A 22627-nucleotide genomic window follows, 5' to 3' on the forward strand; every position below is an offset into this window, starting at 1 on the left:
ACAAAACACCGAGCAGAGAGAAGAAGACAAAGGCTGCGTTTCAGCGCCGCGACGGGTCGTTACACAAACCGTGTGTTTGAAACGCGCCGGCAAATAACAAGTCATCAACACGACCTCGTTGCTTCCGAATGGACATTTAACTGCTTTTTTTTTTTTTTTTTTAATCTTTTTTTTTTTCCTCCAGCCAAAAGTGTAATCATGTATAAAAATCCATGGCAATATTAGCTCAGATATTTTTATTCCAGATGATTACAAGACTGGCAGGTACATTATTTTGATGGCCATTATGACATTATCACCTAAAAAGCTGAATTAGAAAGACTTAAGATGTTAAGATGATTACTTTCTCGACTAAACAAAGATTTTTATTTATTTAAAAACATTTTTTTTAAAAATGTATTTGGAGGGTGGCATCGTGGTGGCGCTGCGATCGAGAATCACTAGCTAAAGACATGGCTTCCACATACTTACATCGCTGATAGCTGTTAGCATCGCATGCTAACAAGTTTGTTCAAATGAGCTGACATTTGGAGGGTGGCCTCGTGGTGGCGCTGCGATCGAGAATCACTAGCTAAAGACATGGCTTCCACGTACTTACATCGCTGTTAGCTGTTAGCATCGCATGCTAACAAGTTTGTTCAAATGAGCTGACATTTGGAGGGTGGCCTCGTGGTGGGGCTGCGATCGAGGATGACTAGCTAATGACATGGTTTCCACGTACTTACATCGCTGTTAGCTGTTAGCATCGCATGCTAACAAGTTTGTTCAAATGAGCTGACATTTGGAGGGTGGCCTCGTGGTGGCGCTGCGCTCGAGGATCACTGCCTAATGACATGGTTTCCACGTACTTTTGACCCCGCCGCAGCCTCGCTCGGCAGCAGGGAGCGGCAGGTGACCGGCACAATAAAATTTCCGCGGGAATTTTCTAGTTATAGTTTTGTTTTTGTTTTTGTTTTTTCATTTAACTGCTTCTTAAAGGAGACTCTTTACGCCTTCATGCTACGAGGTCCTTCTGTCCCGTCATCGTCAACCTCCTTTACCCCGGTTTGGCAGCAGCTGCTGCACACTGGGTCACATCCAGCGCGGCGAATGGCGGCAGCAGACCTGCCATGACTGCCTCATTGAGCTCCGCCAGTCGAGCGTGTGATGCCGTTTTGCACATAATTCGCCGGGGCAAAGCAGCGCCTCCGTCACGGCCGGGTTCGGCGCTTCTCGGAAGACGAGAGATCGCGGCGAAGATCTGCAACGGCGTTTCCTTTAAGATAAATAAACTAAATGATAAACTTGCAACAGTCTGATTTACAAACGCCGACGGTAGAGTTAATTACAGTTAAAACTTGTGGGGGGTTTTAGTTTTAAAATGGGCACATTTTGACAATTAACCAGTTTTTTTGGGGTCAAAACAAAAAAAACAAAAAAAACAACCATTATTGTGTAATTTGATCTCTTGAATTCATCTTGTTCTTCAGGTTCTGTTACCGCCAGCTACTCTGGTCCTTTCACTGCAGCTCTGATTCCTCATTATAAGTAAAGTTGTACTGATTCATCATTACAGAACCACAGTGAAGGACAAATCAATGAAAATGAAAAAAGAAAGAACTCGCATACAGTGACGCTCCATTTAAATGTCACTGTCGTCGCATTTTCAACTGAAACTTTAGAAGCTTCTCAGTTTCTCTAAACTGCTCAATATTCACCCAAAAAATTAAAAAATCAACATATTTTCATTAGTTTCCAGAAAACAGAGTTTAGAAGACGGCGTTCGAGCGTCAGAATAAAAAAGGGAGTTTTCTTTTACAGGCTGTGGATGTTTTTTTACATTCTTGTTAAAAAAGCTGGTAAAACTCAAAGGAGGCCGAAGTTCAACATAATGGAATCCTGCTGCGCCACTGGTGGAGTTTGCGCGTCGGGCTGCTCCGCCTCCAGCAGTTGATTCTGTAAAACGCGTGTTTGACTTGGCAGCAGTTGTCGAACGGCCGCTCTTACACAAGCCTGTGGCGAACGACCGCGCTGCGATTGCATCACTGTGCGTTTAGACGAATAAGCCGTGTGGCGAATCGTGGGTCTCATCAAAGCTCACAATCTGACGCAGAGTCGTCTTTTTTTTTTTTAACACTCCTTCAAAAAAAGTGTTGCCTCAAGACTGTGAATTTCTGTTTGCGCCAACGTTCCGTCTGCTTGTTTGCGACTCCCCCAAAAACCTTAACTCCGGCCGCTATTCGGTTATCATCCCAGACAGGAAGCAGCCAAACGACGCCCCCCTCTGGCTCGGTTTTAGATTACGATGTATTTAGTTAGCTCAACGCTCGCCCGCCCCTCAATATTAGCTGCTTGAGCCAATTTGGGTTTTCTTCATCTAGAAAAGCAGGTTGAGGTGGAGCTGAACGCCGCGAGTCGCAACAACAGGCCGGTCAGAAAACCCGCGCGCAACGGCTGAACCAGCCGTGCTAGCCACACCGCGGCTAACGCCAGAGACACTGGGATCACGGAAATAATGGAATCCCTGCTCAGAGTGGGCCGTACCGGTAAACCCGTGCCAGAATAACCTTTAATTTGAAAGTTTAAAGTTTGTCTTTGTTGCGATGCAGCGTATACATGACAAAAACGTCGATATTTTTTACAAAACTAAGCAATTCATTTTTTCTTACTACAGAAAAAGACACCAAATGTCAAAATATAGCCACTTTAAAAGGTTCATACTCTGCTAAATTCGCTATCTAAAATTTTTTCCAGCAGTAATAATCGTCCCCAGACCTGGAACGACGCCCCAGAAGTAAAGAAAGTGTGTCCTCTCTCTCCCCGGCTTGTTCCAGGTTTTAAAAAGTGTGTTGCTCCAACCAGCCAATCAGAAATCAAACCCTATATAGTGTCATCGGGGGTTCAGCCAATCACAATCAAGGCAAGCTCCTCCCCCCCCTTTGACTCCTCCCACAATCAGGCAGCTCTGCTCTGGCACATGGCACCACGAGAGGAAGCACTTCCTCCATCTTCCCATAGATGGGCCTGTGTGTGTGTGGGGGCGGAGCCAGTCCAGCTCACACAGACATAGCAGATTCTGAATGCAGCTCCTGGGATCTGATATTCTAATGGAGGAAAATTGACGTTTGACACTTGAATGATATTAACTGGCGACAAGTTAAAAGAAAAATACAGACAAATATAAACTTTAACTCCTCTTTCCAACCTGTTGGTCATAAAAATGGTTTTCTGTCTTTTTTTAATCAAAGTTCTCCGTCGGTTCGCATTGAGCAACAGTTCATTTGTGAAAGTGGGTGTTAAGGAAACGCCTGGAATGCTATAATTGCACATTTCATGCCGTCAGGATTATTCAAAGTGAAAGGGATTAGGCCGGACGCAATATAACAAGAGGCCACATTGTTATGGAGTTCAGCAGCAGCTCATTGGAAACCAAACCGGTGGAAGACGGTCGGTAAAACCAGCGGAAGACGGTCGGTAAAACTAGCGGGAGACGGTCGGTAAAACTAGCGGAAGACGGTCGGTAAAACTAGCGGAAGACGGTCGGTAAAACTAGCGGAAGACGGTCGGTAAAACTAGCAGGAGACAGTCAGTAAAACTAGCGGAAGACGGTCGGTAAAACTAGCAGGAGACGGTCGGTAAAACTCACGGGAGACGGTCGGTAAAACTAGCAGGAGACAGTCAGTAAAACTCACGGGAGACGGTCGGTAAAACTAGCAGGAGACGGTCGGTAAAACTAGCGGAAGACGGTCGGTAAAACTAGCGGGAGATGGTTGGTAAAACTGGCGGGAGACAGTCGGTAAAACTGGCGGGAGACGGTCGGTAAAACTAACGGGAGACGGTCGGTAAAACCGGCGGGAGACGGTCGGTAAAACTAGTGGAAGACGGTCGGTAAAACCAGCGGAAGACGGTCGGTAAAACTAGCGGGAGACGGTCGGTAAAACTAGCGGGAGACGGTCGGTAAAACTAGCGGGAGACGGTCGGTAAAACTAGCAGGAGACAGTCAGTAAAACTAGCGGAAGACGGTCCGTAAAACTAGCGGAAGACGGTCAGTAAAACTAACGGGAGACGGTCGGTAAAACTGGCGGGAGATGGTCGGTAAAACTAGCGGAAGACGGTCCGTAAAACTAGCGGGAGACGGTCGGTAAAACTAGCGGAAGACGGTCGGTAAAACTAGCGGAAGACGGTCGGTAAAACTAGCGGAAGACGGTCGGTAAAACTAGCAGGAGACAGTCAGTAAAACTAGCGGAAGACGGTCGGTAAAACTAGCAGGAGACGGTCGGTAAAACTCACGGGAGACGGTCGGTAAAACTAGCAGGAGACAGTCAGTAAAACTCACGGGAGACGGTCGGTAAAACTAGCAGGAGACGGTCGGTAAAACTAGCGGAAGACGGTCGGTAAAACTAGCGGGAGATGGTTGGTAAAACTGGCGGGAGACAGTCGGTAAAACTGGCGGGAGACGGTCGGTAAAACTAGTGGAAGACGGTCAGTAAAACCAGCGGAAGACGGTCGGTAAAACTAGTGGAAGACGGTCAGTAAAACTAGTGGAAGACGGTCAGTAAAACTAGTGGAAGACGGTCGGTAAAACTAGTGGAAGACGGTCAGTAAAACTAGTGGGAGACGGTCGGTAAAACTAGTGGAAGACGGTCAGTAAAACTAGTGGAAGACGGTCAGTAAAACCAGCGGGAGACGGTCGGTAAAACTAGCGGGAGACAGTCAGTAAAACCAGCGGAAGACGGTCGGTAAAACTAGTGGAAGACGGTCCGTAAAACCAGCGGAAGACGGTCGGTAAAACCAGCGGAAGACGGTCGGTAAAACTAGTGGAAGACGGTCGGTAAAACTAGTGGGAGACGGTCGGTAAAACCAGCGGAAGACGGTCGGTAAAACTAGTGGAAGACGGTCAGTAAAACCAGCGGAAGACGGTCGGTAAAACTAGTGGAAGACGGTCAGTAAAACTAGTGGGAGACGGTCAGTAAAACCAGCGGAAGACGGTCGGTAAAACTAGTGGAAGACGGTCAGTAAAACCAGCGGAAGACGGTCGGTAAAACTAGTGGAAGACGGTCAGTAAAACTAGTGGGAGACGGTCAGTAAAACCAGCGGAAGACGGTCGGTAAAACTAGTGGAAGACGGTCAGTAAAACCAGCGGAAGACGGTCGGTAAAACTAGTGGAAGACGGTCGGTAAAACTAGTGGAAGACGGTCAGTAAAACCAGCGGAAGACGGTCGGTAAAACTAGTGGAAGACGGTCAGTAAAACTAGTGGAAGACGGTCAGTAAAACTAGTGGAAGACGGTCGGTAAAACTAGTGGAAGACGGTCAGTAAAACTAGTGGGAGACGGTCGGTAAAACTAGTGGAAGACGGTCAGTAAAACTAGTGGAAGACGGTCAGTAAAACCAGCGGGAGACGGTCGGTAAAACTAGCGGGAGACAGTCAGTAAAACCAGCGGAAGACGGTCGGTAAAACCAGCGGAAGACGGTCGGTAAAACTAGTGGAAGACGGTCGGTAAAACCAGCGGAAGACGGTCGGTAAAACTAGTGGAAGACGGTCGGTAAAACTAGTGGGAGACGGTCGGTAAAACTAGTGGAAGACGGTCAGTAAAACCAGCGGAAGACGGTCGGTAAAACTAGTGGGAGACGGTCAGTAAAACCAGCGGGAGACGGTCGGTAAAACTCGCAGGAGACAGTCGGTAAAACTGGCGGGAGACGGTCGGTAAAACTAGCGGAAGACGGTCGGTAAAACTAGCGGGAGATGGTTGGTAAAACTGGTGGGAGACAGTCGGTAAAACCAGCGGGAGACGGTCGGCAAAACTAGCGGGAGACGGTCGGTAAAACCAGCGGAAGACGGTCGGTAAAACCAGCGGGAGACGGTCGGTAAAACTAGCGGAAGACGGTCCGTAAAACTAGCGGGAGACGGTCAGTAAAACTAACGGGAGACGGTCAGTAAAACTAACGGGAGACGGTCAGTAAAACTAACGGGAGACGGTCGGTAAAACTGGCGGGAGACAGTCGGTAAAACTGGCGGGAGACGGTCGGTAAAACTAGCGGAAGACGGTCCGTAAAACTAGCGGGAGACGGTCAGTAAAACTAACGGGAGACGGTCAGTAAAACTAACGGGAGACGGTCAGTAAAACTAACGGGAGACGGTCGGTAAAACTGGCGGGAGACAGTCGGTAAAACTGGCGGGAGACGGTCGGTAAAACTAGCGGAAGACGGTCCGTAAAACTAGCGGGAGACGGTCAGTAAAACTAACGGGAGACGGTCGGTAAAACCGGCGGGAGACGGTCGGTAAAACTAGCGGAAGACGGTCGGTAAAACTAGCGGGAGACGGTCGGTAAAACTAGTGGAAGACGGTCAGTAAAACTAGCGGGAGACAGTCAGTAAAACTAGTGGAAGACGGTCGGTAAAACCAGCGGAAGACGGTCGGTAAAACCAGCGGAAGACGGTCGGTAAAACTAGTGGAAGACGGTCGGTAAAACCAGCGGAAGACGGTCGGTAAAACTAGTGGAAGACGGTCGGTAAAACTAGTGGGAGACGGTCGGTAAAACCAGCGGGAGACGGTCGGTAAAACTCGCAGGAGACAGTCAGTAAAACTAGTGGAAGACGGTCAGTAAAACTAGCGGAAGACGGTCGGTAAACCTAGTGGGAGACGGTCGGTAAAACCAGCGGGAGACGGTCGGTAAAACTAGCGGGAGACGGTCGGTAAAACCAGCGGAAGACGGTCGGTAAAACTAGTGGAAGACGGTCGGTAAAACTAGTGGAAGACGGTCGGTAAAACTAGTGGAAGACGGTCAGTAAAACTAGCGGAAGACGGTCGGTAAAACTAGTGGAAGACGGTCGGTAAAACCAGCGGGAGACGGTCGGTAAAACTAGCGGGAGACAGTCGGTAAAACTAGTGGAAGACGGTCGGTAAAACTAGTGGAAGACGGTCGGTAAAACTAGTGGAAGACGGTCGGTAAAACCAGCGGAAGACGGTCGGTAAAACTAGTGGAAGACGGTCGGTAAAACCAGCGGAAGACGGTCGGTAAAACTAGTGGAAGACGGTCGGTAAAACTAGTGGGAGACAGTCAGTAAAACTAGCGGAAGACGGTCGGTAAAACTAGTGGAAGACGGTCGGTAAAACCAGCGGGAGACGGTCGGTAAAACTCGCAGGAGACAGTCAGTAAAACTAGTGGAAGACGGTCAGTAAAACTAGCGGAAGACGGTCGGTAAACCTAGTGGGAGACGGTCGGTAAAACCAGCGGGAGACGGTCGGTAAAACTAGCGGGAGACGGTCGGTAAAACCAGCGGAAGACGGTCGGTAAAACTAGTGGAAGACGGTCGGTAAAACTAGTGGAAGACGGTCGGTAAAACTAGTGGAAGACGGTCAGTAAAACTAGTGGAAGACGGTCGGTAAAACCAGCGGGAGACGGTCGGTAAAACTAGCGGGAGACAGTCAGTAAAACTAGTGGAAGACGGTCGGTAAAACTAGTGGAAGACGGTCGGTAAAACTAGTGGAAGACGGTCGGTAAAACCAGCGGAAGACGGTCGGTAAAACTAGTGGAAGACGGTCGGTAAAACCAGCGGAAGACGGTCGGTAAAACCAGCGGAAGACGGTCGGTAAAACTAGTGGAAGACGGTCGGTAAAACTAGTGGGAGACGGTCGGTAAAACCAGCGGAAGACGGTCGGTAAAACTAGTGGAAGACGGTCGGTAAAACTAGTGGGAGACGGTCGGTAAAACTAGTGGAAGACGGTCAGTAAAACCAGCGGAAGACGGTCGGTAAAACTAGTGGAAGACGGTCAGTAAAACTAGTGGGAGACGGTCAGTAAAACTAGTGGGAGACGGTCAGTAAAACCAGCGGAAGACGGTCGGTAAAACTAGCGGGAGACGGTCGGTAAAACCAGCGGAAGACGGTCGGTAAAACTAGTGGAAGACGGTCGGTAAAACTAGTGGAAGACGGTCGGTAAAACTAGTGGAAGACGGTCAGTAAAACTAGTGGAAGACGGTCGGTAAAACCAGCGGGAGACGGTCGGTAAAACTAGCGGGAGACAGTCAGTAAAACTAGTGGAAGACGGTCGGTAAAACTAGTGGAAGACGGTCGGTAAAACCAGCGGAAGACGGTCGGTAAAACTAGTGGAAGACGGTCCGTAAAACCAGCGGAAGACGGTCGGTAAAACCAGCGGAAGACGGTCGGTAAAACTAGTGGAAGACGGTCGGTAAAACTAGTGGGAGACGGTCGGTAAAACCAGCGGAAGACGGTCGGTAAAACTAGTGGAAGACGGTCAGTAAAACCAGCGGAAGACGGTCGGTAAAACTAGTGGAAGACGGTCAGTAAAACTAGTGGGAGACGGTCAGTAAAACCAGCGGAAGACGGTCGGTAAAACTAGTGGAAGACGGTCAGTAAAACCAGCGGAAGACGGTCGGTAAAACTAGTGGAAGACGGTCAGTAAAACTAGCGGGAGACGGTCAGTAAAACCAGCGGAAGACGGTCGGTAAAACTAGTGGAAGACGGTCAGTAAAACCAGCGGAAGACGGTCGGTAAAACCAGCGGAAGACGGTCGGTAAAACTAGCGGGAGACGGTCGGTAAAACTAGCGGAAGACGGTCGGTAAAACCAGCGGAAGACGGTCGGTAAAACTAGTGGAAGACGGTCGGTAAAACCAGCGGAAGACGGTCGGTAAAACTAGTGGAAGCTGATCAGTAAAACTAGCGGGAGACAGTCGGTAAAACCAGCGGAAGACGGTCGGTAAAACTAGTGGAAGACGGTCGGTAAAACCAGCGGAAGACGGTCGGTAAAACTAGCGGGAGACGGTCGGTAAAACTAGCGGAAGACGGTCGGTAAAACTAGCGGGAGACGGTCGGTAAAACTAGCGGGAGACGGTCGGTAAAACCAGCGGGAGACGGTCGGTAAAACTAGTGGAAGACAGTCGGTAAAACTAGTGGAAGACAGTCGGTAAAACTAGCGAAAGACTGTCGGTAAAACCAGCGGGAGACGGTCGGTAAAACTAGTGGAAGACGGTCAGTAAAACCAGCGGAAGACGGTCAGTAAAACTAGCGGAAGACGGTCGGTAAAACTAGTGGAAGACGGTCGGTAAAACCAGCGGAAGCTGATCAGTAAAACTAGTGGAAGACGGTCAGTAAAACCAGCGGAAGACGGTCAGTAAAACTAGTGGAAGACGGTCGGTAAAACCAGCGGGAGACGGTCGGTAAAACTAGTGGAAGACGGTCGGTAAAACTAGCGGAAGCTGATCAGTAAAACTAGCGGAAGACGGTCAGTAAAACTGGCGGCACCGCTTCTTCTGGCTCAAATCAAAAGCACATGAACTCAATGATGCTCAGACGCCTCGTGTCTTTCCAGGATTCTTGCGATTCTTCCTTGTGAATTACGCCTCGGATCCAAGCGGGAGGCTCTGAGGTGGTATTTTTAGACGTTCTATATTTACACCACATCCCCCACCTTCCACCTCCGGTAAGAAGTGATCCTGACGGCGGCGGCAGCCGGATGAATGAAGCCGTCGGAGCTGAACGACGGCGGCCGGCGTTTCCTCATTATTTCAGCGGGAGCCGCCGGACGACCTCGCCGACGAACAAGGTCCAGAGAAGAACCGTTCGGTTCTCCGTCGGCGTGACGAAGTCCGGCCGGCGGACAGGAATTAAAGTTAAAGTACGTCATCAACCATCGATTGATTAAAAAAAAAAAAATGAATTCCTGGAGTTGCTTTAAGTCACTGGAGCGGATTTCAAATGAGAAAGAGGTAAATCACCTGTTGGACGGGTGACAAGGTCACATGTCGGTGCAGGAAAACATTGACCCTCCCTCAGTTCAGAGTTTGGACAAACGAGACCAGACCTCAGTGTTGGTGTTACAATCATGATTACAGGTTTCTACGTTTTGAGTTTGAATAATTAAAAAGTCAATTCATCCATTAATTCGCTCCGCCGGCCGAGACGCTGGACCAAATAATGTCCTACCGGCCGATAACAATGGAATAAATCCAGTCGTTTTCGTGAGGTCGAGTATTTGGCAGCGTCTCCATGACGACCGGCCGCCACGGCTTGGGGGCGAGACGGGAAACGGAACGTCCACAAACCCTCCGTCACCTCAGGCGTGACGACGGCGGCTCCATCACGGAGAAAAATCTTAATTACGATTAGTTTGGGGCAATATTGAAATCACGATTATGTTTTTGATTTTGGAACAGCATTTATTGAACATGTTTAAAAAAAACAAAAAAAACCTCTCCTGTTCAATTTATAAAAACATCTTGTAATGTAGTTGTAAAATAAACTGTTGTGCTACGCTCAATCTTTTTAAAACAATAAATAATTTCAGATACTAATACAAACTACAGTAACGAATCATATTGCTTTACATTATATGTCGATACTTTACATCCTGTGAGGCAGCAAAGCTAAGTACTTAAAGCTAAGTGATGCTAGTAGCCGCCGTTAGCATGACTCGGCTTTAAAATGGCTAAACCACTGGCGAAACACGCCGTTATCATCATCATCATCAATATATGTTAGTTTACAGCAGGTATGTCATCGGCGAGCAGAGGAAACCGTATGTTCACAACTTTTTCGGTAAATTTAAAAGTAGTACCTTAGCGCTAAGTAGCTAGCACCTGCACGTTCGGGTTAAACGTGTTGTCGTTTCCTGTCTGACCGGCTGCTGACAGTGGCGCTCTCACAAAATAAAACACCACGTAATCGTTTTTTTCCTCCATTATATGAATGTTGAGATTGTCTGGAGCCAAAATCAGAATCACGATTAAAATTTGATTCATCGAGCAGCGCGAGGCGTGACGACACCGCGGCAACAACAACAACAACAACAAAAAACCAACCAAGAGAAAAGATTTCCAGAAGCTTTTGAGAGAAAGTGTAGAAGCGGCTGAGCAGCTGAGGAGCTGCGCGGCCATAAAGCCATAAAGAGGCGGCGAGTCAACAGGGGAGGCGACCGGTCGACACACGGCGTGCGATTAGCGGCTCCTCCACCGTCGCCGCCGTCGCCGTCCTTTTGAGAGAAAAGGGATAGAAAAGCTCTGCCCCGACCGGCTCGACGGCCTTACCAGCCACTTCCAGGCCGCCGCTTCAGGTTTCACCGCTTCCAAACTGCCGCTAAATCTTGTATTTCGGTCAGGAGATGGAAGAAGTCCCAGGATTTCCGCCTCCCTAAAAGCTTTCAGCTTTGATCTAATGACGGCTATAAAAGTAAAAAACGCCCAGTCGACCTGCCGGCTTAATGAACGTGATGAACGGGTGACTCAGTACTTCATCATCATCGTCGTCGTCTTCCTCTAATGGAGGCTGGCTGTAATGAGTGGAAGACAAACGAAATCGCACACGTCCAACCAGAGACATGGATTCACCCTCATGTCTGGTAAAGACATCAAAGAGGATTTGAATTCTGCCACTTTGAATTCTGCCATCCAAAAATTACATTTTACTTCAGGTTTAACAGACGAGTGTAAATTCAATTAACTACCGTCCTTTTGGGGGAGGGGCCGGGAGGGGGGGGGGGGGTCTGCAACCTTTATGATCAAAAGAGGCGTTTTCACAACGTTCCACAAAATCAAATCTGTCTGGAGCCGCTAAACATGTAAAACTAAATTAAAAATGTACGTTTTCTGAAATGAAGAAAAAAAAGATTTAAAGAACGGCTACGAAAACAAGAATTTTAGCAAAATTCTCCTCCTCTTCCTCATCTCCTCCTCCTCTTCTCTCCTCCTCCTCCTTCTCTCCTCTTCCTCCTCTCCTCTCGTCCTCTTCTCTCCTCTCGTCCTCCTCTCCTCTCCTCTTCTCTCATTCTCTCCTCCTCCTCTCCTCTCCTCCTCCTCCTGCTCCTCACCTCCCCTCGTCCTCCTCCTCCTCTCCTCCTCCTCTACCTCTTCCTCCTCTCCTCTCCTTCTCTCATTCTCTCCTCCTCCTCCTCTCCCTCCCCTCCTCTCCTCCACTTCCTCCTCTCCTCCACTTCCTCCTCTTCTCATTCTCTCATCCTCCTTCTCTCCTCTTCCCCTCCTCCTCTCCTCCACTTCCTCCTCCTCTTCTCATTCTCTCATCCTCCTCCTCTCCTCTTCCTCCTCTCCCACTCCTCCCCTCCTCTCCTCCACTTCCTCCTCCTCCTCCTCTCCTCCTCCCCTCCTCTCCTCCACTTCCTCCTCTCCTCTCCTCTCCTCCTCTTCTCATTCTCTCCTCTTCCTCCTCTCCCCCTCCTCCTCTCCTCTCCTCCACTTCCTCCTCACCTCTCCTCTTCTCTTCCTCCCCTCCTCCTCTTCTCTTCCTCCTCTTCTCTTCCTCCTCTCCTCCTCCTCTCCTCCACTTCCCCTTCTCCTCTCCTCTCCTCTTCCTCCCCTCCTCCTCCTCTCTCCTCTTCCTCCTCTCCTCTTCCTCCTCATGCAGACTTTGCCCTCGCGCAGGCAGCGGATCAATAATGTTTCAGATCGACTGGCTAAGTGCTCACCTCGTCTCCTCGGTGCCATTCAATCCAGGCTGAGAAGGAAGAGTCCAGTTTCACGTGCAGCTGCAGAGACACGAGCAGGGAAACCAGGGTCTGAGTGTTTCTGCTCGAACACATTAAAACATGTTTCTTTGCTGAAAAGTGACTGTTGTTGTTGTTGTTGTGGAGGTTATTAGCGATCCAGGTCAGAAACACACTGTCAGCTGTTGCTACCAACACGTTGAACACACACACACACAAAAAAAAACTTTACTGAAGGACAGATGGAAGAAAAAAGAAGAATTAAAAAAAAAAAAAAAAAAAAAAACACCTTAAAAACTGAATCACGACTTTAGTTTAAACTGACTTTCTCGAGCCGGACTGAGGAAACCGTCTTACCGTGCGCGAGGCTCCATGTTTCCCCCCGGATGAGTCGGAACGAAGCGAAAGTTTCGGAGGATCGCAGGAGAAATGTTGCTTCACTTCCACGTCTCGACTCGAGCCACGGTCCCTTTTTCTCTCCGGCGACACCTGAAGACCAGAGCAGTCGATCCGGAGCGGCCGCCCCGCAGCCCCGCAGCGGCGCCATCGATTTATCGGCGCAGCGACTGAGCGGGTCTGGAGGGAGCAGGCAGACGTGAGGACAGGAACACGGTCCCAAGTAAACAAGTTTTTAACTGTCTTCACTTTTTCTTTACCGTCAAATAAGCCGCAGGATTAATAACTCTAAAAATGTTTCAACAGGTTTGAACAACATTTATTTTATTGTATAATAATCACTCATTAATAATATAATATAATATAATATAATATAACATAACATACTATACTATAATATAAAATACAATATAATAAAACATAACATAACATACTACACTATAATATAATATAGAATAAAATAATATAATATAATATACATTTATCCAAATATTGTTGTATAATAAATATAATAATCTACATGAATTTCAACCTGACTTACATTTCAACAATTTTAAACAATCTTTTCCGTTCCTTTCTTCCTCTGCACTTTATATTTATATATTTATAGTATTTGTACCTTTGTCTACTTTTCATCCATTGACGCAAAAAAGGAGCAACTCCTATGATTTAATTATATGAACATGTAATGAAAAATCTATCTATCTATCTATTATAAAAACAACCTATCAATTAGATGCAGGATTGTCATTTCAACACGTTTGAACAATGTTTAATTCTTTATATTTTCATGTTTAAAATATTACTCTTGAAAAAAAACCCATATGAAATCATGTGAAGTAACTTTTATGTGGAACTTCTGTAATTTGTGTGAATATCAGCAGTGACTTCTCGTTCTTGGTCCGTTTATGTTGTAACCCTAAAGCTGTTTTACACCAATAAAGAGAGAAACTGTCTCTGATGCGGTTAAAAGTCGAGTCCCGTGATTGAAGCGGGTTTACATGTAAGTGTTCTGTCGCCATCTAGTGGTGACGGAGGGGAACAGGCCTCGTCAAACTGCTTCACGTGACTTCGGGCCGTTAAATAACTTCCCGTTTCAGGGTTTTTCCTTTAAAGTGAACGTATATGTATTGTACACTGGGTATTTTTTTTAATTATGTGAATGATTACAGTATGAATTTTAATATAAAACCACTGCTGGGTTTTTGTTGTTGTTTTTTTTACACGCAACCCTCTTTGTTGTTGTTTTTTTTACATTTGTCTTGAGTTTAATTAATAATTTGGACGATGTTTTGGTGACGTGAGGCCAATTTGAGTTTGTCCTGTGGCTCTTTGAGTCAAATTTTCATTGTGGGCTGAAGCGAAAACGAGATATTAACATTATAGGGTTGTGGATTGAAGCAGTTGGTGCAGCGAACACGAGGAATGACTGTTGGTTTCAGTTTTATGACAGTTATAAAAGTCACATCTCTGTATGGAGACCATCAGTTGATTCCATTAAGACCAATTCTTCCCACAAACTGTCTTTAAATCTTATTTATTATCCCAGAAAGAGAATTTCTCGGTAAATGTACGAAAACAAATATGTTTCACAGATGATTATTAGTTTGAACCTTTGGAACTCTAGTTTCTTTTAGCTGCAAGATTGTAAATCACATTTTAAAGACACATGAGAAGTGGGGAAGTGCTCGTCGAGCACAACGTGCCCATAAAGAGGATTTAATCTGTCACGTAATCCAGAGTTAATAACCGTGGGAAAAGTCACGTAACTCTTTAACATCGGTGAAAAGACAATTCCTGTTTTTTTTCGACCTCGCTGAGAAACTGTGGCGGCAAAATCCCGTTAACTTCTTCACACAACGTCTCATGACACGAATTTCACCTGAGAGTAATTACATCGTAGTATTTTTGATTTACTTGATATGACATATCTGTGATCAAAACTCATTTCTCCAAAACAAACAAAACATTTTTATATCATTGTATGTTTTGGCTACAAATGTAGATTTAAACTGATCATTTCTCTGTTCAAACACCTTTTTTATAATGAATAAAAAAATAAACACAAACATTGTTTTAAAGTAGATTACACTGTAAAAAATGAGTATGACTTAAATTATATACATGAAAAACAACATAACAGTTCTGAATCGTAATTAATTCATGTCACTGGTGTCAAAAGTTTATTTGAAAATTGTACCTATTGAGGCTAAATATTATTATTGCTTATTTTTGTTGATCTTCTTTAACAAATGCCAATAAATGAGAAATGATAATGATCATTATACTATAATGCTGTTTTGTCAGTTGTTCCTACACTCGTAACATAAAAACGCATTTTCAAGCATTTAGAAAAAAAACAAATTGTCATAATTTTTGCTTTTGTCTGGAAAAAAAGACAAAAACAGAATTGTAGTTATTTTTGCTTTTTAAAAATAATTACATTTAAAAAATCCAATATTTGAATTACTGTAAAAAAAAAATGCAATTGAATGTTTGAAAAAGTTTAAATTATGAAGAATCTAAAAAGGCTTGACATTTTTTTTTTTTACTTAATGTTTGTTAAGTACTTGAACGGCTCCCGTTTACAAAACTTTCCCATTTAAAAAAAAAAAAGCAAACTTCTAGAATAGAACAGAAACATACTTTTATCATAACGAATCCTTTGAGAACTAATCTTTGTCAGAATTTGTAGTCTTGGGCTGAGAAGGAGATCTGTTGTGGCGTTCCTCAAGGCGCCGTCCCGGGCCCACTCCTGTTTATGGCCAACATGCCTCCGCTGGCTCACATTTTACACTTGTATAATTTTGGCCTCTTTTTGGGTGAACGACGATGCGATTTTAAGATCCAGACAAGGTTTTGGGTTCCGACCAGGGTTGATCCGGATCCGTCCTCACGTGTGACTGCGGTCCCGGAGCAGCTTGACGGAGAAGGCCAGGTCCACGGTGTACGCCAGCAGTGTGATGCCGGAAACCGCGGTTGCCGTGACGACCAGCTCGGCGTCGGGCCCAAGGCGTTTCAGCCGCAGCACGTTGCTGACGCCGATCACGGTGGCCGCCGTGCAGAGCAGCACGCCGCCCAGGCTGAACCCCGCCAGCAGCCGGTCGAACGGCAGCGGACAGCGGCCGGCGAGGTCGCCCACCACGACCGCCACGGTGACGAGGGCCGCGAGGAGGCAGGCGCCGTGGGACGCGGCGGGCACCCAGAACCGCCACGGCTTCGCGCCGCCGGGGATTTCGGCCAGCAGCGCGGCGGCCAGCGGCGCCATCTGACAGCCGCCCCAGAGCTGGAGGGTCTTCAGGAGGCCCGTGTTGCTCCCCATGTAGCCCCGCCGCTCGGGGGCCCGCCAACGGAGTACCAGGGCCTCGGTGGCGTAGGCCAGGAAGGTGAGGCAGGAGCCGGCCGCCGCCGCCGCCGCCCGCGGCCCCACGTCCTCGCGGCCCATGACCATCCAGGGGAAAAGCACCGAGGCGCTGAGGCTCATCAGGGCCCCGAGCGACGCCACCGTGGCGGTCAGGTTCTTCCAGGAAATGGGCACGAGGCTGTGGAACTGGATGACGCTGAGGGCGTGGATGAGGAGCGACGCCACGAAGAAGAAGCACCAGACGAACATGCAGAAGGCCTTGACGGCGTCGCTGCCCGGACGCCGGCTCAGCTCCCCGGCGGTCAGCGACGCCGCCAGGCTGAAGGTGGCGCAGCCGGAGACGACCTCCCACGTCCGCACCAGGGAGACGGGGCTGACGAAGTCCCGCGCCTCCAGGACGATGACGGGCATCGCCGCCGAGCGGGAACCGTCACGACCCCCCGGGGTGTCTGTCCGCAAGAAGCCCCTCAGCGCTCCGGTCTCAAGCAGATCAAACGACTGCTTTCAATCCCGGATCTGCCGAAAACGATAATCCAGCAGAGTCCGCGGAGACAGCCGGCTAATTTCCCCAAAAGTTAAAAGCGGCGTCAGTCGTCAAGCCTTCGTTTTCCAGGTCCTCGCCTTCGGACGACCTCCCAAATAGTGGCGACGTATTGTGAAGCAGCGCCGCTGTGAGAGTAGACCTCGCCTACTTCCTGTGCCTGAGGCTCAGCGGCACTTTCAGTCTCGCCGGAGGTGCAGAAGAACCACAATAAAGCGCGAATGCAAACACGGCGTTCTGCCTGCCGCTGCCAGTTCTCACGAAAGGTGCTTCCTTTTTATTTTTTTTCTGAGTCGCGGGCGGATCGTTTGTCGTCGTAAAGCGACGCTTCGAAAGCGAAGTTTTGAAGATTTCAGACCAAACGACGGCGGAGATCCAGACCCTGTTCACACGGCGGCGTTCTGAAAAAGGATGTCCGTTTCCATGGCAACGGCAGCAACACCGAGGGCTGCCATTGTAATGAAACCACACACACACACACACACACACACACACACACACACACACACACACACACACACACACACACACACCCGACGGACCTTCTGCCGCCCGGTGTTTATGGTTTCATTGTAAAAACGAACAACAGCACCAACCAGTGGCCCAACATGAACGCGACACCCCTTTTCAGAGTTTCTGCCGTTTCCATGGAAACGGAGATCCTGTAAAAGAAAATATTTCTGTGCAAAACGTGAAACTTTTCAGCAACGAAAATGCAAAAACAACACACACACGCACACGCACACGCACACGCGCGCACACACACACACACACACACACACAGGCGCGCGTGCGCTCCATGCCGTTGGTAACAAATGTTAATATGCGACTTCAAAGAGCCTTTTAAGGTCTTTGATCAAATATTTTTCTCTCTTTACAAGGATAGAAACGACTTTCTTTTCTTGATAGAATGAAAACTGTAAAAAAATAAATAAAAGAAAAAATGTAAATACAATTTGTTCAGATAAAATCTGCAAAGAAAATTCCTTGAAAACATCAAGTAAAACCAAAGATGAAACCCTACCTTTGAATATAAAAATACATATATAAATAATAACAACAACAACAATAATAATAATACTACTAATAATAACAAATTAATTGATTAATAGATTAAGTAATATTTTCTGTTTAAGCTCATTCCACTTCTCATGTGGAAAATGATCTCAGGCCCCTGAAACAATCCTTTGATGTTTCTGCAGCGCCCTCTGGTGGTGGTCACAGTGATGACAGGAGGAACCAGGAAAAGCACTGCAGGGTAAAGAAAGTGTGGAGGAAGAGGGTGGAGGCAGGGATTCTATGAAGGACTTCAGAAATGAGTGATGTGACGTTTTAATCTCACTTTGTGAAGTTAAACTTGTGTTTTTTATTCCTTATAATGAACAAAATCATTTTTAGAGGTGGAGCTCAGTAATTTATATTTAGAGCATAAGAATATTTTATTTCAACGACAAAATCCACCTCAGATCAATAAACTATTTCTGTTCAAGTATAGAAGTACAGGTAAAAAATACTACTGCTGCTGCGTCGTGCTTATTGGTAAACTTATTGATAGGATGAGATTTGACAAACATAATTAGATCATATGCTCTATAATCTGATATTAGAGGAGGAAGATGCTCTATAATCTGATGTCAGAGGAGGAAGATGCTCTATAATCTGATGTCAGAGGAGGAAGATGCTCTATAATCTGATGTTAGAGGAGGAAGATGCTCTATAATCTGATGTCAGAGGAGGAAGATGCTCTATAATCTGATGTCAGAGGAGGAAGATGCTCTATGATCTGGATTTCGGAGGAAGATGCTCTATAATCTGGATGCTAGAGGAGGAAGATGCTCTATGATCTGGATTTCGGAGGAAGATGCTCTATAATCTGGATGCTAGAGGAGGAAGATGCTCTATAATCTGGATGCTAGAGGAGGAAGATGCTCTATAATCTGATATTAGAGGAGGAAGATGCTCTATAGTCGGATGTCAGAGGAGGAAGATGCTCTATAATCTGATGTTAGATGAGGAAGATGCTCTATAATCTGATGTTAGAGGAGGAAGATGCTCTATAATCTGATGTTAGAGGGAGATGCTCTATAATCTGGATGCTAGAGGAGGAAGATGCTCTATAATCTAGCTATCGGAGGAGGAAGATGAATCAGAATAAGGAAGGTGGTCGACACCGTGGATAATCCCGACCTTCCGTGAACCCGCCGTGCTTTAATGAAGCTGAAGGCGCGGCGCCACATCAAAGGCTGACCCGTTCACACTCGCCCGCTCCGGAACCGGGTTCACCTCAGTTTCTCCCACTTGACAGTCTCCTGCTGCTCCGACTGATCCACACCCTCCTTCCCTCCATCCCTCCTTCCCTCCTTCCCTCCTCTCGCACTAGAAAGGAGGCAGAGCCGAGGGGGATTTTCCTCTCGGCGGGTCGCCGCTTTATGAGCAGCACATGAGAAAAGAGGTTGTGTGTTTTTCTTCTTTCTTTGAGGGGGGGGGGGGGGGGGGTCTGAGAGGCTTGATTTGTTTGGAGAAGCCCTCTCCAACCCCCAAAAAAAAGTGGGGGAGGGGGGGGGGGGGGGATTAGCTGCACACAGGTTCCCATGGAAGTGAAGCGAGGCTGAGACGCCTTCTGGAGGCGGAGACCTGAAAACACCGGCAGCTTTTCAAGCACATGCAAAAAAAAAGAAAAAGAAAGAAAGAACGAAAAGAAGCCGCACCTGTCCAGGAAGACTCCATCTTCATTTTCCAGACGCTAAACTAAAGCGGAACGTCGCGTCACATTGAGCTCCGGTATGAATCGTCGCCGGCTCAAATAATCTGCAGATTGAGACACGACAAGTCGACGACTCTGCGACAACGAGCACGGCTTTGCCCCGCAGTACCACTTTGCAGCACAAGGTGGTGTCTTGAGTCACGTCGGGCCGACGGAGTTCATGCGACAGCGTTTCAGGTGAAAAGTCGTCGTTTTTTTGTTGAAAACGATGTGCGTTTCCATGGAAACTGCCGTTTTTCATGTTGGGGACACAAGTTGGTGATGTTGGGTTGTTTTTGGACACGTCGTGTAAAAAAAAAAAAAAAACCCCAAAACATCCAGAAACGCCATGAAAGTTTTCAATTTTCATCTTCAAATTGATCTTGCAATTGTTTTTTTTATTTTTATACAGTGGAGGAGGGTGAGGTGACTTTATATTGATATAAAGATCATTTCTGGCTTCTATAAGTTTAGGAAACTGTACAGCAAAGACGGGATATGAACTGAAAATGCAGCTTTTTAAAAAAAAATGGTTTCCAAAAGCTCCATTTCCATGGAAACGGGGAGAAAACACAGCTTTCTTTTTTGTTTTTTTTAAATATTAGAGAAGTTGTTTTTGTTTCCCACAGAAACAACACAAATGTCTGTGTTTGTTTTGTTGCTGATGTAAGATGCAACAAATGTTCATGGACAGAAAACCTGGAATTCTGGGGGGTGGGGGTGGGGGGGGGGGGGGGGTGCATCAGAGACTATAATCCGGGATTACTGTAGAATAACTGGTGCATGTGGAGGATCTGAGCGCATCAACCTGAGCAGATGTTGAGGTGAAGGCGCTTCGTGTGTCTGCTGCCATCTGGTGGCTCAACTCGTGTTTACACTCTTTAATGAAGCATTTCTGGGCCCCTGCAGGAGACACTCTCTGTAATTTGACCTCAGGATCATTTGTCTTGGACGTATTAACTTTTAAATAAAAATTTCCCCGGAATTCTACATTACAATTTACGATTTTACAAGAATTATACATTTAGATTATTTACTATTTCAAAGGGTTTTAATTTTGTTTTTGATCCCATCAGATGAGTTTAATGAGGGATGGGAAGTAAAACTTGAAATTAAAATAACTGTAAATGGAAAAATGTGTCTAGATGACAAATAAAATGCAACATTAATTAATAATTGTTATATTGTTATGCATCAGCAGACCAGAGAGGAAGGATGTGACCGATTTAATCCAGATTTACATCTTAACGCGTTTAGAGTCGATGAGTTGGAAGGAATTCGCTTTGACAAATGACACCGGGCCAAACTTTTGGCATTTTCACTTGAAAGCATTGTTGTTTAAAGAAATGTTTGTCTACAACTTGGGATAAGAATTAGTTGCATGACTGTTTCAGCTTTTGTTTTGTTTTTTAAATTTCACAAGAATTATGTAGAATTGTGTTTTAACTCGTGCTGTCAGTCGATTAAAACAAATTAACTGATTAATTGCACATCTTTCTGTTAAAAAAAGTTCTGTTACAATTAAATTAGACTATATTTGAATTCAAAGACTGTCTTCATAACGTCCTTTTAGCTTTGCGTGAAACCGTTTCTCTCCAAGATTAGTAAAATATTAAAAAGGTGAATAATGAATTAATAAACATCGAACATACGTCTGGGTTTAGTTACAGTGCAGCTCCACTACTTTTGAGGATTTTAATATTAATTAATATATATAAAATTATTACATGAACTAAGTGGCAATAATATAGTGTGGTGGCTCCCGGTCAGCCAACCTGGCAACCCGCGGTTTTGCTGCAGAATTTACTTCTGTGGTCGTTATAAATGCGACTTTTCAAAGAAAAGCCAATGACTTTTACTTTCTCGATCAGCCGGTAGGAAACTTTTTAAAGTGAAATTTTCTTTCTGCTTTAATAAAATTCCACTTGGTGTTGTGTCGCTGTGTTGTCACGGTGATGCGAAGTAAACAAAACTACGTTAATTACGTTTTTTTTTTGTTTTGTTTGTTTCAAATCAATCACTTCCAGACTTTGCAGCACGAGACTCACTTCACACGTGAACATTCATGTTCCGGGGGAGTTTGACTGCGGCGATTCCAGCAGCTGCCATGACCCCCCCCCCCCCAACCCCCCCCCCCCCCCTCATCTTCTCACCCAGTTGTCGTCGACGCAAACCTGGGAAAATGTGCATCTCCTTCTCGTGCCGCTGCAAAACCCCGGCGAGGAGGCTGGAACAACTGGTAGCGCTCCTGTCAACGCCTCTAACCACAAACGCGCCGCGGACGGCGCGGCTTAGCCCGCCGGCACACATAGCGCAGATTAGCATGCCGGCGGGATCCCTCCCCGAGCGTCCCCCCCCCCCCGGCAGCATTAGCACACGCTAAGTCAAGGGCGGACGTGAGAGCCAGCTGTCAGGAGGAGGGAATTCCTGCTGCTGCGCTCAAGGCCGCTCCCACGCGAGGTGTTAACTCGCCGCTGCTAACAGTTTAGCTTGGGTGTTCGAAGGGTTAACTGCCGCCGGGCGTCGGCGCACGGTGTGCGATCGTCACCCGCGTCACGCCGAACGGTCCGTCGCCAGAGGTCACCGGGAGGGCGGCGGAGAAAACACGCTGTTAGCGCGCTAACAGATGCTAAGAGATGCGAAGACACGCTAACAGACGCGACAAACTGTGAAAAGTTCCACTTCATGTTTCACCGAATGAAGGATAAACGCCGAATCCTCTTTTTAACATCCAGGTTGGTCTGGATTTTTCTCTTTTCTTACAAAGTTTTACTTTGAATTCATAATTTGCATGAAATCAAAAAGATATTTTTTTATATAGCGATCGAGCGACAGCAGGAACATTCACATCGGCTCATTCCCCCCCCCCCCCCCCCCCCCCGAGTCACTGCAGAAAACTCTGACGCACATATAAGCTCCGCCCCTTCTAGCTGTTTTCTGTCTCCGCGGAGAAAGTTATGACAACAACAACAACAACAACGGTATGCAGCCAAATTCAAATCGATTCTCAACGTTGGTGACCAAAGTGCTTTCCAGTAAAATGAAAAAAAAAAAGAATTAAAAGAGAAGAGTAAAAACATAAAATAAAAATAAAAAATTTAATTTAAATACAATTTTTGATTTTATGTTTTTACTCTTCTCTTTTAATTCT

The 22627-nt window shown here is 46.5% G+C and overlaps 2 protein-coding genes across 3 annotated transcripts in view; both read right to left on the reverse strand.

Annotated features, from left to right (window-relative positions):
- LOC308147282 (testis-expressed protein 2-like) overlaps positions 1-12909 on the reverse strand; it is a 36328-nt gene extending 23419 nt beyond the window's left edge. For both annotated transcript variants that reach the window (XM_080519389.1, XM_080519388.1), the window contains exons 1-2: positions 12790-12909; positions 12415-12474 (exon numbers count right to left, since the gene is read on the reverse strand). The gene's annotated coding sequence lies outside the window, so the exon portion shown is untranslated. The remainder of the gene's footprint in view (positions 1-12414; positions 12475-12789) is intronic.
- A 2812-nt stretch (positions 12910-15721) lies between these two features.
- On the reverse strand, positions 15722-16603 carry LOC308149226 (myeloid-associated differentiation marker homolog; the record flags this gene model as incomplete). Its single annotated transcript, XM_080520903.1, has 1 exon — positions 15722-16603. One exon carries the CDS (start codon positions 16601-16603, stop codon positions 15722-15724), a length of 882 nt encoding a protein of 293 aa, XP_080377029.1.
- Between the last annotated feature and the right edge of the window lie 6024 nt (positions 16604-22627).

This window comes from Blennius ocellaris (genome assembly GCF_963422515.1).
Source record: "Blennius ocellaris genome assembly, chromosome: 3".
NCBI lineage: Eukaryota > Metazoa > Chordata > Actinopteri > Blenniiformes > Blenniidae > Blennius > Blennius ocellaris.